Source organism: Erpetoichthys calabaricus, chromosome 17 (assembly GCF_900747795.2).
Source record: "Erpetoichthys calabaricus chromosome 17, fErpCal1.3, whole genome shotgun sequence".
NCBI classification, from domain to species: Eukaryota; Metazoa; Chordata; class Cladistia; order Polypteriformes; family Polypteridae; genus Erpetoichthys; species Erpetoichthys calabaricus.
The window spans coordinates 57,630,164-57,645,395 of NC_041410.2; the positions used below are offsets into that span (position 1 = coordinate 57,630,164).

At 40.2% G+C, this 15,232-nt stretch overlaps 1 protein-coding gene across 3 annotated transcripts in view; it reads right to left on the reverse strand.

The window, feature by feature from the left end:
- Window positions 1-15,232, reverse strand: part of adamtsl5 (ADAMTS like 5) — a 239,772-nt gene that overhangs the window by 141,746 nt on the left and 82,794 nt on the right. For all 3 annotated transcript variants that reach the window (XM_028792366.2, XM_051920228.1, XM_028792368.2), the window contains one exon: window positions 4,699-4,804. In XM_028792366.2, the coding sequence (XP_028648199.2) occupies window positions 4,699-4,804 (106 nt within the window). The remainder of the gene's footprint in view (window positions 1-4,698; window positions 4,805-15,232) is intronic.

Below are 15,232 nucleotides of genomic sequence, written 5' to 3' on the forward strand. Positions count from 1 at the left end.
TTTTAATGCATGTACAAATGCATTTTTACAGTTATGTAAAGCACAGGGTTTTGAATATGTATTAGTTATGGTGGGTTTGTTTTCTAAATGTAGACTTTTCCTAGTAGAAAGCCTGATTCAATGGCAGTTGCTAAGAATTTATTAAAGGACTTACAGTAACACTCAACTTTGAAATACCATCTATATCTATCTTTGTAAGCATAAGTAGAGTTACAGGGGAGCTGGGAGGGTGTGGTTATTCCTGCCTTGCGCCCTGTGTTGGCTGGGATTGGCTCCAGCAGAACCCCGTAACCCTGTGTTAAGATATAGCAGGTTGGACAATGGCTGACTTACTGACTGACTGACATGTCACATAGCCAGCTGCAAACAGATTCTCAAGCGGGTATTTAAATAACCGCAAAGTCACACAAGCATGTCTGATTATCCATGTGCATGGTTCTGATGCATGAATATGCCACCTTTACAATTAGCGGTGGTCTGAGTAAATTTCAGTCACACATCACACACAGTGACAAAATATTTATTTAAGAAAATGTTTGTTAGATAAAATAAATAAAAATTAGAAGTGCTTCAACTTTCCATCGATCCATACATTTTCTAAACCCAGATCCAAAGCAGAGATGGGGAAGCTCATTAGACACACGGAAGGAACAGTATGTAACCAGTCCCTGGGCAGGATGCCAGCCCATTGCAGGCCACACACACACACACACATATACACTAGGGCCAATTTAGCATTGTCAATCCACCTAACCTGCACGTCTTTCAAACCCAATCCCAGAACAACTGATGCCAGGCATACAATTTCTCACTTTTTAAAAAAATAAGAATGTGTTTAGTTTGCCACAGGTACAATAACTACACAAAAAAAGATTTCTGTTATTTCAATATCATTAACAGAACTAAGTTGCTTTTGTAGAATCCCAAAGTTTTAAACATGTTATTCTCAGTGAGAGGTAGGTTATAGTTTAAATTTATATTACAATTTATTATATGTGACGTAACATAAATAAAATATGCAAATATATAGCAGTATGATTGTAACTGTAAAAAAATGCAGTTTTTTTATGGTACGTCTGCTCCCCACCAACAAAGTTCAACTTTCAAACTCCTCTATTGTTTATAAATAAAGTAATTCAGTTAAAGCATTAAGGGTTCATGAGCTTTTCCATTCATCTTATCAGTTATCGGATTAGTTAAATGGACTAATAGTACTATTAAAAATAATCTTACCAAATTGTATGCAGAAACAGGCTTGAACTGGCCAGATTCTTACCTTTGGTGCTTAAATTTATTAGGATGACACCATGTCATGAAACAAAACTTTCTCCTCAAGAAATTTTAACTGGAAAATTTATGAAACAGCCTGCGACTGCACCTTTGACTTGCAAACAGATGGATATGTAGTATATTGTTTGACTGAAAGCTTGAAATCTTACTTTATTACTGTAACATGTTCTCTCAGTTCTGTTAACCCCAAGGATGACTCTGCACTTCCGCCTGCTTTAACTGAACTCGCTCACTCCATCCACCCAGGACACATTGTCTACATTAAAATGCACCAATGAAAGAACACCTTGGTGCTATAAAATGCAAAGGATAACCTACAGGTTCACGTATACCACTGTTGACTTGCATTTGCATAAAATGAGGGCTTTTCATCTTGTTCATCCTGATCTTCATCCTCATCTTCATCAGCTTACAGGGCTACAGCGAAGTACATTGAGCTTATATGGACTCAAAGGAAGATAACAGCAGCTCTGACATTGCACATACATTCCTGAATTTCACTAATATACCTCAGCTTACCAGCCCACACTTCTCTCCTATAGCCACAACAGCAGAGAACTTTCACATAGTATTACCCCCATGTGACCAAGGACACACCTAAGGTATTAATACTTATCTAGAATTCTCTCACATTTGGACCTCTTCAATGTTTAACAACTCCTGTTGGGTCTGCACTGGTCTTCCACATTACGTCAGCACAGGTATCCCATTTCTTCCATTATCTTTGACTGAATATTTTGGACTTACTGGGTGGGTTAATTTTAAGACTCGACTGTAACAGATACATGGCCCTCCTTTATTTGTTACAACAATTTCTCACTTCAGAGACAATGATATTTGACCCTGTTTTCTGACTCTTCTGTTCCAGTGCCTGTTCCAAACCCATCTTGACTTTGCTCCGCTTGATGCAACTCTACTTCATGTTTCAGTGTATTTTCTGAATTTGTGCAACATTACCATCCATCCATCCATTTTCCAACCCGCTGAATCCGAACACAGGGCCACGGGGGTCTGCTGGAGCCAATCCCAGCCAACACAGGGCACAAGGCAGGAACCAATCCTGGGCAGGGTGCCAACCCACCGCAGGACACACACAAACACACCCACACACCAAGCACACACTAGGGCCAATTTAGAATTGCCAATCCACCTAACCTGCATGTCTTTGGACTGTGGGAGGAAACCGGAGCGCCCGGAGGAAACCCACACAGACACGGGGAGAACATGCAAACTCCACGCAGAGAGGACCCGGGAAGTGAACCCAGGTCCCCAGGTCTCCCAACTGCGAGGCAGCAGCGCTACCCACTGCGCCACCGTGCCGCCCTGTGCAACATTACACATACAAATATTTCACAAAGGTATATCCTCCTGCCAAGCACAATCATAACATGAAACAACATCATACTGCTCCACAGTGAATCCCATATGTCCATGTAGTCTCAGAGTACAAGGGAAAAAGTTCACTTACACATACAGGTGTGTGACACAAGAACACTGTAGTACCTCTCTGCCACTCTTTTGCACTTGTTCTGAACTGGGTAATGCAAGGCTGCTTTTCTTATCCTGTGAGATTTTACTATGGCAGGGGCATTCATCTATAACCTCTTTTTAAAATAACCCTTCCAAAAGCATTAGTGTCCCTCAACATAATTTACTTTCTCTGTGGTTAAAATGCATGCTTCTGGATGCCCACAGAATGGTGTGGCTTTTATATTCCCCATTTTTTTACCCATTGGACTGTTCATTAGACATTCCCTCGACATCTTTCATATTCCAGGGGAGCCTTTACAAAAGGGCAGACTTTAGCTTTATTTTTCATTTTTCCTCAGTAGAGCATTTTTTTCCCTTTACAATGCAATCAGTAACCTTTCTTAAACACTGGAAGCAGTGGCCAATTTAACTTCCCATTTTTTCCAAGAATGTATTGCTGAACAAGTATCCATGAGGACTGTGGTTCTAAAAGAAATTGCATAGTACTGGACATGTTGCTATCCTCTCAAGGGGGAATGTGTGCAGTTGCTGGATCCCAGTGTTGTACAAACATTCAAGATGCTTCTCACAATATTGTGGACATAGCATCCTATATGCAAAATATACATTAGGACAGGAAGCTGAACGTTCAAGTGATGGTGTTCTTTCCAGGACAAAACTAACGGTCTGATTTGTATCTACTTTTGGGACATGGGGTCATGTACTTTTAAGGAGAGTTCTGAATGTATTGGGCATTATTATTTCTATTGGACTATTTTATGTGTTTTCTTTGTGTCCTTCTTGATAAATATAAAAAACAAAAAACATTGTTCAGACTTCTGCAGAACCAAATCTTTCAACAACATCATCATCAACAACTTCAACTCTGCCTTCCTTTTTATGTAGATCAGGCATTGTTTAATCTGATTCTCACAAGTCAAAAGGGGAAATTGTGGATGTTAAATATAAGATCTTTATTTTATGCTTTATTAAATTTTAAGTTTTAATATTTCTTTTTAAATGTAGTCTGCTAGAACAAAGAAAGATAGGAAAAACTAACTCCTTTCTTTCCGGCTTTTAAACAATGTAAACAATGCTCCATTGTTTAAAAGAACTAGAAAACAGGAAGCATGGCTTCATCATTATCTATAATGTTTATGCTTCTAACCACATACTTAGCTGTGCCATTACACTAAAATATATCCTAACTCACATGAAATTATTCATTTCTATTAGAGAACTGAATCATCTAAGGTTTAAATAAATAACTTTTTTGTTAATTAATATTATGTTGATGTAAATATTGTATGCTTTTATATTTTTTCTGTTTGTTCAATATTTATAAATCTGCCTATTTTCATGACTTTCATTCCTTTATAACAATTAAAAACTGTTAAAACCATCATAGATGCATTATATTAAATAAATGTGGCTTGTTTGGAATGAAAACATAAAGCACTTGTTCTCAGATGTTAATGTAAATACTGTATGATTTTATTTTTTTATGTCTCTGTTTAATATTTATAAATCTGTCTAATCACTTTGAACATCTCTATAACAGTAAACTGAATCAAACTGAGAGCTCTTATGTCTGAATGCAGTATTACGCAATTCTTACATCTTCTCTATGCCCACTACTGGTGACATACTGTTTCAGAATATATTTTCTAAACAATTATATCACATTTTATATTTATTTTCAAACTGATGATCAGACAAACAAAAGTAAAGATGCAGGCATGACAGAACCATACTAAAAGTGCACATATGGCACAACAAACTTATTATACAATATTTGCTGTCACATGCAGTTTGAAATAAGTAGCACATAGAGACTCAGTTGAAAAAATAAAATCTAACTTGCATAACTGACAAAATATGCATAGGGTAGGGTTTTCGTTCAAGTGTCTAATACTGTACACACAAAGAAACAGTTACCTCCAATGAATGTAGTCCACTGGAATTTCTTGCTGCCCATTATTGATTTATCATTGTAGGCGGCACACTGCAAGTCACGAAATCCTATGGATCCAGCTGGACAGACCTGCACATAAAGGTTTTTGAAAAATGTTCAAATCACTAAACTACCATTTCAAACAAAAAACTCAATTTTTACTAATATACACTTTTTAAAATTACATTGTTCTTCATTTTGATCCAAGTAAATTACATATAGGAATATTTAAACAATGCAAATTTATCTTTTAAGCATGTCAGCTATTACCGACAGGAAAAAGATATGAGCTTTCCTGGCAACATAATATTTTGATAACAGTTAACATGGAATTGGATGGAACAGGAAAAAGCAGTACAAAGAATATGTGACTGGAGACTGACATTTTTTTTAGCACACACATGAAAAAAGTTATAGTCCTTACGTCAGCCAAAATCAGTTTTGTAGAAATACTCTTAGGCAATAAATTTTTAATAGTATAACTTCTTCCAGATATTCTTTAGTAATAATGAAAAAATATTTTATTTAATTTATTATCCAACAGTAGTCTAAAGAAGGCATCCCAAACTCTTTCTTGAGGGATACACTTAGTGATAGTTTTTCAGTTAAGCATTTAATCCTGCTGTACCATCGAAGCTGATCACCAAACTTGTCAAATCCACTCTGATTCTCAACAAAAGCACTGCATATTATGCTGAGCCCCCTTTCTATTCATTGTTTAGGTATAACTGTGTGGCCAGACACAGCTTCAACTGCATAATTAAAATTTGCTGTTGACTCCACCATCATAGTTCAAATCACCAACTGTAATGTGACAGATTACATGGAAGAGATATGGTGCCAGGACAACAGTCTCACACTTAATGTCAGCAAAAACAAAAAGCTGGTCATAGACTTCAGGAAGCAGACCAAACTCCCATTTACATCAGAGGGAATGCTGTTGAGCAGATTTACATTTCTTGGAGTGACTATCACTGATGAAATGAAGTGGGCACAACACATTTTGACTATTCTAAAGAAGGCTCAAAAATTCCTCTACTTTCTCAGATATCTCAGAAAAGCTCAGATTTCTTCATTTGTTCATACTAACTTCTACAGTTGCCGAGTAGAGTTAATCCACACTGGCTGAATCACATCCTGGTATAGCAACCTGCTCTGCACCTGTAGACCATAAAGCCCTTTAAAGAGTGATGAAGGCAGAACATAATATTACTTGCACCTAGTTGCCTTCTGTTTAGGACATAAATAAGAGGCAAACACTATTGTTAAAAGACTTCAGCCATCCTGTACAGATGCTTTTCTCATTTCTTCCTTCTGTTAAACAGTACAGAGCCAGTGACACTTGTACCCGTGGATTCCAGGACAGTTTCTATCCATGGATCATGAGGATACTTAATTGCCATTCTTAATAACACATACTGCAATTAAAAAAAAAACTATATATATAAAACATATAATCACTGACGGCAGCAACAGCTGCAAAAAGAGAGTATGGGGGCTACTTTGTTGCTTTTTCTCCCACCTACAGCTGGCAGCTGTATGCTGACACTCTGTTAAACAGTAAGCCAATAGCAAAGTAACATAACTTCCCTTTGAAAAACTCCCTCTTAGACAGAATTTCAATGGGAAACAAGCACACTCTTAACTTGCCTTTTGCAGGATCAGCCACAGGTTTTGCGTGCTTGTTGCACAATGTTTACAACATTTAAAGTTGAGCACCATCACTTTTTTTTAAAAATGGTTTCCTGTTTTGAACAATTTCCAATTGGTTAGTAGATGGTATGATTGAGCAGTTGGTGGTCCTGGTTGATCATAAAGAGACACTGTTGAAAATTGCTCACACACATGTTTTGGGTGTTCATCTCGGTGTGGAGAAAACAAGGGATTCAATCCTGAAATGGTTTTACTGGCTGAATATGGGCAGAGTTGTGGAGCAGTTTTGCAAGTCTTGCCCCAACTGTTAGGTTGTTTCAGTTCACAGACCCTATAGGGCTCCCCTTTCATCAATGCCTATTTTGGACGTCCCTTTCAAGAAAGTTGGCTTGGACATTGCTGGTCTACTTCCCAAGAGTAAGAATAGTTATCAGCATATACTTGTGTTAGTTGATTATGTAACAAGATATCCCAAACTGACAGGTTTGCAGAAAGCTAATTCGCATTCTGTTTCAAAGGCTCTGTCTGAGATTTTTACTTGTATTGGCATTCCACGTGAAATTTTAACTGACCAGGGTATGTCCTTTACTTCCAGAGTAATGAAACAACTATTTGAGAGTCTTGTGATTAAAAAATTTAGCACCACTGTTTACCATCCTCAGACGAATGGAATGACTGAATGATTTAATAAGACTTTATAGCAGATGATTAGGCGTATGGGATACTGTGTTGCTCTTTCTCATGTTCACTGTTCATGAATCTCCTCAAGCTTCAACCAGTGTTAGTCCATTTGAATTACTATTTAGTATGCATCCACAAGATGCCTTGGATATTAATCGAGAAGAATGGATGGGTGTTCATACCGAAATTCAAAGTCTGAAATTTGTGGATCTGGTCATTTCATTGCAGAAACAAATTTCTAAAATATCCTCTAGCTGTGGAGCATCAACAGCCCGAACAGGAGGCGCAGAAATGCAATTCTTTGTCCTCCTTTTCTTCTTTTGACTGCTCCCTTTGGGTGGTTGCCACAGCAGATTATCTTTTTCCATATCTTCCTGTCCTCTGCATCTTGCACCAGTACATCCACCACCTGCATGTCCTCTCTCACCTCATCCATAAACCTCATCTCTCTGACTTTGTCTCCCAACTGTCCAACTTGAGCTAACCTTCTAATGTACTAATTTCTAATCCTATCCAACCTTGTCGCACCCAATGCAAACCATTAACATGTTTAACTCTGTCACCTCCAGCTCTGTCTTCTGTTTTTATGGTCAGTTCCACTATCTCCATCCCATATAAAATAGCTGGTCTCAATACTGTCTTGCAGATCTTGCCTTTCACTCTTGCTGGTACCCGTCTGTCACAAATCACTCCTGACACTCTTCTCCACCCATTCCACCCTGCCTGCACTCTCTTCTTCACCTCTCTTCCATACTCTCCATTACTCTGTACTGTTATTCACAAGTATTTAAACTCATCCATCTTTGCCAACTCTACTCCCTGCATCCTCACCATTCCTCTGACCACCATCTCATTCACACACATGTATTCTGTCTTGCTCCTATTGACCTTCATTCCTCTCCTCTGTAGAGCATATCTCCACCTCTCTAGGGTGCTCCCTACTCTCACTACAGATCACAATGTCATCCGCAAACATCAAAGTCCACGGGGACTCCTGTTTAATCTCGTCTGTCAGACTGCCATCATCATTGCAAATAAGAAAGGGCTCAAAGCTGGTCTCTAATATAATCCCACCTCAACCTTGAATAGATCCATCCTTACTACCGCAGACCACACCACTGTCACACTTCCCTCGTACATATCCTGTGCGACTCTTACATACTTCTCTGCCACTCCCGACTTCCTCATACAATAGCATGACTCTTCTCTAGGCACCTTCTCATATGCTTTCTCTGAGTTCACAGAGACACAATGAACTCCTTCTGTCCTTGTCTGTACTTCTCCATCAACACCCTCAGAGCAAACATCGAATCTGTAGTGCTCTTTCCCCGCAAGAAACCATACCACTGCTCACTAATCATCACCTCCCTTCTTAACCTAGTTTCCACTACTCTTTCCCATAACGTAATGCTGTGGCTCATCAGTTTTATTCTTCTGTAGTTACTACAGTTCTGCACATCCCCCTTATTCTTAAAAATTAGTACCAGTACGCTTGTCTACTCCTCAGACATCCTCTCACTTTCCAAGATTGCATTAAATAATCTGGTTAAAAACTCCACTGCCCTCTCTCCTAAACACCTCCATGCTTCCACAGGTATGTCATCTGGACCAATAGTCTTTCCAGTCTTCATCTTCTTCATAGCTGTCTTTACTTCCTCCTTGCTAATCCATTTAATGCGCCTTCAACACAATCCAACCTCTGCTCCTTTGGGACAAGCTGACAGAGATGGGAGTAGATTCATACCTGGTGGCATGGATCGTGGAATATCTTAAAGATAGACCTCAGTATGTGCGTCTCGGGAACTGCACATCTGACATTGTGGTCAGCAACACAGGAGCTCCACAGGGGAATGTACTTTCTCTGGTCCTGTTCAGCCTATATACTGTACATCGGACTTCCAATACAACTCGGAGTTCTGCCACGTGCAAAAGTTCGCTGACAACACTGCTATCATGGGCTGCATCAGGAGTGGGCAGGAGGAGGAGTATAGGGACCTAATCAAGGACTTTGTTAAATGGTGCGACTCAAACCACCTACACCTGAACACCAGCAAAACCAAGGAGCTGGTGGTGGATTTTAGGAGGCCCAGACCCCTCATGGACCCCATGATCATCAGAGGTGACTGTGTGCAGAGGGTACAGACCTATAAATACCTGGGAGTGCAGCTGGATGATAAATTAGACTGGACTGCCAATACTGATGCTCTGCGTAAGAAAGGACAGAGCCGGTTATACTTCCTTAGAAGGCTGCCGTCCTTCAACATCTGCAATAAGATGCTGCAGATGTTCTATCAGATGGTTGTGGCAAGCGCCCTCTTCTACGCGGTGGTGTGCTGGGGAGGCAGCATTAAGAAGAAGGACGCCTCACGCCTGGACAAACTGGTGAGGAAGGCAGGCTCTATTGTTGGCATGGAGCTGGACAACTTGACATCTGTGGCAGAGCGACGGGCGCTCAGCAGGCTCCTATCAATTATGGAGAATCCACTGCATCCACTAAACAGTGTCATCTCCAGACAGAAGAGCAGCTTCAGCGACAGACTGCTGTCACTGTCCTGCTCCACTGACAGACTGAGAAGATCGTTCCTCCTCCAATCTATGCGACTCTTCAATTCCACCCAGGGGAGTAAACGTTAATATTATACAAAGTTATTGTCTGTTTTTTCCTGCATTGTTATCAATATTTACTTTAATATTGTTTTTTGTATCAATATGCTGCTGCTGGAGTTTGTGAATTCCCCCTTGGGATTAATAAAGTATCAATCTATCTATCTATCTATCTATCTATCTATCTATCTATCTATCTATCTATCTATCTATCTATCTATCTATCTATCTATCTATCTATCTATCTATCTATCTATCTATCTATCTATCTATCTATCTATCTATCTATCTATCATTTTACTTCCTGATTCACTATCTCCACATCATCCAACCTTCTCTCTCATTCTCTTCATTCATCAGCTTCTCAAAGTACTCTTTCCATCTGTTCAACACACTCTCCTCGCTTGTGAGTATGTTTCCATCTTTATCTTTTATCACCCTATCCTGTTGCACATCTTCTCAGCTTGCTCCCTCTGTCTAGCCAATCATTACAGGTACTTTTCTCCCTCCTTAGTGTCCAACCAACGGCTTAAACGTAACTATGATAGGAAAAGCAAACTCCACAAATTCAAAAAAGCGTCAGCGTCTTTCTTTTTCTACAGTTATATCCATCTATCCATCCATCCATTATCCAACCCGCTATATCCTAACTACAGGGTCACGGGGGTCTGCTGGAGCCAATCCCAGCCAACACAGGGTGCAAGTAAGGAAACAAACCCCGGGCAGAACGCCAGCCCACCGCAGGGCACACACACACATACACACCCACACACCAGGGATAATTCAGAATCACCAATGCACCTAACCTGCATGTCTTTGGACTGTGACAGGAAACTGGAGTACCTGGAGGAAACTCACGCAGACATGGGCAGAACATGAAATGTCCACGCAGGGAGGACCCGGGAAGCGAACCCAGGTCTCCTAACTGTGAGGCAGCAGCGCTACCACTGCGCCACAGTGCCGCCCTCTATGGTTATATTCTTGAATAAATGCGCACTTATTTTGTTATATTTGTACCTTTTGCGAAAGTGTTTATTTGATATTTGGACTTCAGTCTTCACACATTATACACTTCATGTCTACATTTTGTCAATTATTACTAAAATAATAGACATGGAACACACATGAAATGCATGTATTCCAAATAACGATATACTGTATTATTTACCCTATCCAACTCCAGGCACCTCACACACAGATAAGGAGCCTTGGCTTAAGCTGGGAGAACTTTTTGTCTGAGTTGACTGCAGCGGTCGGGGGATGGGACAGAAGGGTGCTTACTCTGATTGACACATTTACAAAACAAAAGATACTGATGGAGAGGTGCAAAGGAATTTAAGGTGGGCTGGGATTACGAGTTTTTTCATAGGCTTCAGGGATTCTAGTGTTAATTCCATCTGACCCACATAAGTTTCTGGTGAAATGGCACGGTTCAGCTATATTAGAAGAATTGATGAGCCGTGTGAATTACAAGGTTAGGATACCAGGCCGGTAAAAGCCCATTCAGTTCTTCTTAGTTAATTAGTTAATCTATTGAAAGAATTCCATGACTCTAATGAGGTGTTAACCACTGCCACTGCAGTCTCTTAGACTGATGTTGCTATTGGCAAGATCACTGATGTCTTTTCTTCCTTGCCTGGTCTGACTAAACTTGCTTAACATAAAATTGTAACTGAGCCTGGTGTTAAAGTGCAAATTCGCCCGTATCGTATACTGGAGGCAACGAAGAATATGGTGCATGATGAGGTGAAGCAGATGTTTGAATTGGGCATGATCCACGAGAATAAAAGCGAAAAGCAGAGCTTAATCACCTTAATGCTCAAACTGGATGGCTCAATTTGGTTTTGTAGAGATTTTCGACACTTGAACAAAATTTCCAAATTTGATGCGTATCCGATGCCACACATTGACAAATTACAGGAGAAACTTGGCACTGTACTGGCAGATACTTTTTGAAGAATTCAGCTGCGAGAAGACTGCATTCACTGTCACTGTGCAACTTCAAATTTCCAACGTATGATGGATCAGATTTTGTGCCCCCATTCTGAATATTCTGGAGTGCATTTCGAGGATGTGGTCATTTTCATTAATGACTGGCAGACACATCCGGAATGCCTATAAGCTGTGCTAGATAGCTTGAGGCAGGCTGGTTTTACAGCTAACCCTAAGAAGTGTACATTGGGTATGTCTGAAATGCATTATTTGGGATATTATACTGTATGAGGAAAGGTTTGATTAGACAACAGTTAAAAAAGGTAGGTGAGGTGCTTGCGTATCTGCATCAGAAAACACAAAAGTAGGTTTGCACTTTGCTACGACTCTCTGGTTATGATAGAAGGTCATCCCGAATTTTGTGAATAGAGCTGCCCCTCTAACTAACCTGACAAATGGCCAAAAGAACCATATTATTGTCTGGTCGGATGATTATGAAAGGTCCTTGTCTGACTTAAAGACTGCTTTATCGTCATACCCAATTCTAAGAAATCCTGATTTTTCTAAGGAATTCATTTTGCAGATGAACGCAAGTGCGTTTGGATTGGGGGCTTTCCTATTTCAAGTTTTCGATGGAGAGGAACATCCCATCCCATCATCTCTTTCAAAAGATTAACATGTAAGATCTAAACGGGTGAACAAAGACACAACCGGTGAACAAAGACACAACCACATAAAGACAATCCTTGGTGCAAATAAACTTTTAAAATTTACAAATACTTTTTTTCCAAAGTCCACACCACACTCTTCAATTCACAATAGCTCCTTCTACTCTAGATGAGCTTCGCTCTCTGCCTACCAACTTTGACTCGACTGCAGGAGGCTAGAGGGCTTCCATTGATGTTGGACCTGGGAGTACTTCTGGTGCAAGAGCATAGCCCAATTGAAGAACCCTGAAACAGGAAATCCTTCTCCCTGTAGTGCCCTCTGCCAGCACCCAAGAACCCGACAGGGTTGTCCCTCAGAACTACAAATCCCATGGATCCCTCCAGGTGTTCATAGCATGTCCCAGACAGTGGAACACTGCCATTAATTGTACTGGAGGAGGAACTGATCTTGACAATCAACGGAACCAGCAGTTCTCCATCTAACTTATTTCCATATACACCTGTGTGGATTCATTATGCACTATTTGGTTTAATAAAACACTTAAAGAGTAAAATGTGACAGATTGAAAATGGTCTGTTTTAGGCTTCAAATCATAAACGATCCATTGTCATTTGCATCTTATTGCTAATAAGAAGCCATTAAAACAGTGAATGCAGCTGTTTAAGACTGAAATAAGCAATTAAGGGTGGGGAACCTTAACAAGACAGATCACTAAAATGAAGTAGAAAAATGTCACTTGAGCAATAAGTGCTTCATTAGCAATAATTGACAACTCATTAAGAAACTGGGTTGGAACAAAAACCTGCAGCCACTGCGGCTCTCCAGGATCGACTTTGCCTACCTCTGGTATAGAACATCAGTTACCCACTGACTTGCAAAAGGTGGGCTGGAATTCCTCCAGTTGAGTAAGATAAATCTACGTGCTAGTAGTGTGGTATAAGGAAATTACAATCAATTTGTCCTTCTCCACTTTAAGCCCACCTGGGAGTGCACCAGACACAGCTGTTAATGAATTAAGAGTGATTGTGACACCAAGGCTGTCTGATAGGCATTCAAAGATTTTTGTCCAAAATAATGTTAATTTGGTGCACACCAAGAACATGTGGGCCAGTGAGGCTGGCACTAGACTGCAATGTTCGCAGGTTGATTCTTTCCATGGATATACTTTGGACAATTTTAAATGAGATAAATATGACAGATGAAAGATTTTAAGTTGAATGATTGAATGCTTTACTGAGTTATTATTTGAAAGATCCTTTCCCAACCATACCCTAAGATCTTTCAAAGGAAGAGACTTCAATATCTATACTAATTAATAAAAGGCAAAGCCCTCACTGACTCACTGACTGACTGACTGACTGACTGACTGACTGACTCATCACTAATTCTGCAACTTCCCGTGTAGGTGGAAGGCTGAAATTTGGCAGGCTGATTCCTTACAGCTTACTTACAAAAGTTAGGCAGGTTTCATTTCGAAATTCAACGCGTAATGGTCATAACTGGAACCTCTTTTTTCACAATATACTGTAATGGACGGCAGCTCGATGGCCGTGGGAGGAGGAGTTGAGTGTCACGTCATCACGCCTCCCACGTAATCACGTGAAAAGACTGTGAACGCAGTAGGGAGAAATGAAGGAGGAGCCGCAAACAGCGAAGAACAAAAAAATTCATTAAACAATTGAGAAGGGAGCGAAACAATAAGAAGCGAGCGAGTAAAGCATACAAGCATCTTCATAAGGAAAACAAAGCACGGTGTAAAACGTAAGTTTCAATTAAGTTTATAGAAACGCTCCCGCTGCGGATTGCAATAACATATTCGCGAGATAAAAGAACGCAGTAGGGAGAAATGAAGGATGAGCCGCAAACAGCGAAGAACAAAAAATTCATTAAACAATTGAGAAGGGAGCGAAACAATAAGAAGCGAGTGAGTGAAGCATACAAGCATCTTCATAAGGGAAAAAAGCACGGTGTAAAACGTAAGTTTAAATTAAGTTTATAGAAACGCTCCCGCTGCAGATTGCAATAACATATTCGCAAGATAAAAGTTTAATGAGAAGACATGAGGTATAAACGAACCACACGCCGTAGCACAACGTTAGGGGCTTCACCTCTGGCACTGACGTTCGAGATTCGATTCCCGAGAGCAGATGCAGTGAGTGTGTACGCCTGATGAGTCCAGAATTAGGGAGAAACACGTGTCGCATACTCTTTGCATTATTTCAAAGTAAACTATTAAAACCATTCTATGATCTGCTTCTCGCAACTGAAAGACGGCAAATGGCGGATGTTAGCCGACTTGCTGACCGCAACGTTAGGGGCTTCAACTCTGGCACTGCAAACAGCGAAGAACAAAAAATTCATTAAACAATTGAGAAGGGAGCGAAACAATAAGAAGCGAGCGAGTGAACCATACAAGCATCTTCATAAGGGAAACAAAGCACGGTGTAAAACGTAAGTTTAAATTAAGTTTATAGAAACACTCCCGCTGCGGATTGCAATAACATATTCACGAGATAAAAGTTTAATGAGAAGACACGAGGTATAAACGAACCACACGCCGTAGCACAACGTTAGGGGCTTCACCTCTGGCGTTGACGATAGAGATTCGATTCCCGAGAGGGGATGCAGTGAGTGTGTACGCCTGATGAGCCCAGAATTAGGGAGAAACACATGTTGCATACTCTTTGCATTATTTGAAAGTAAACTATTAAAACCATTCTATGATCTGCTTCTGGGAACAGAAAGAGGGCACGTGGCGGACGTAAGGCGACTTGCTGACAAACCACAAGCGTGACCTGGCAGGTAGCCACCCATACAATCAGATTGTGATTCAGAAAACGAATGCCATGAACGTAATTACCACGATCTACATACTGTCAAATAAACGAAACACACGCAGTAGCGCGACAGCTGTGAAAAGGGAGCTTCACAAAAAAACAGATCCTTAACAAATTGTTATTGGTATATTTTCGATTCATT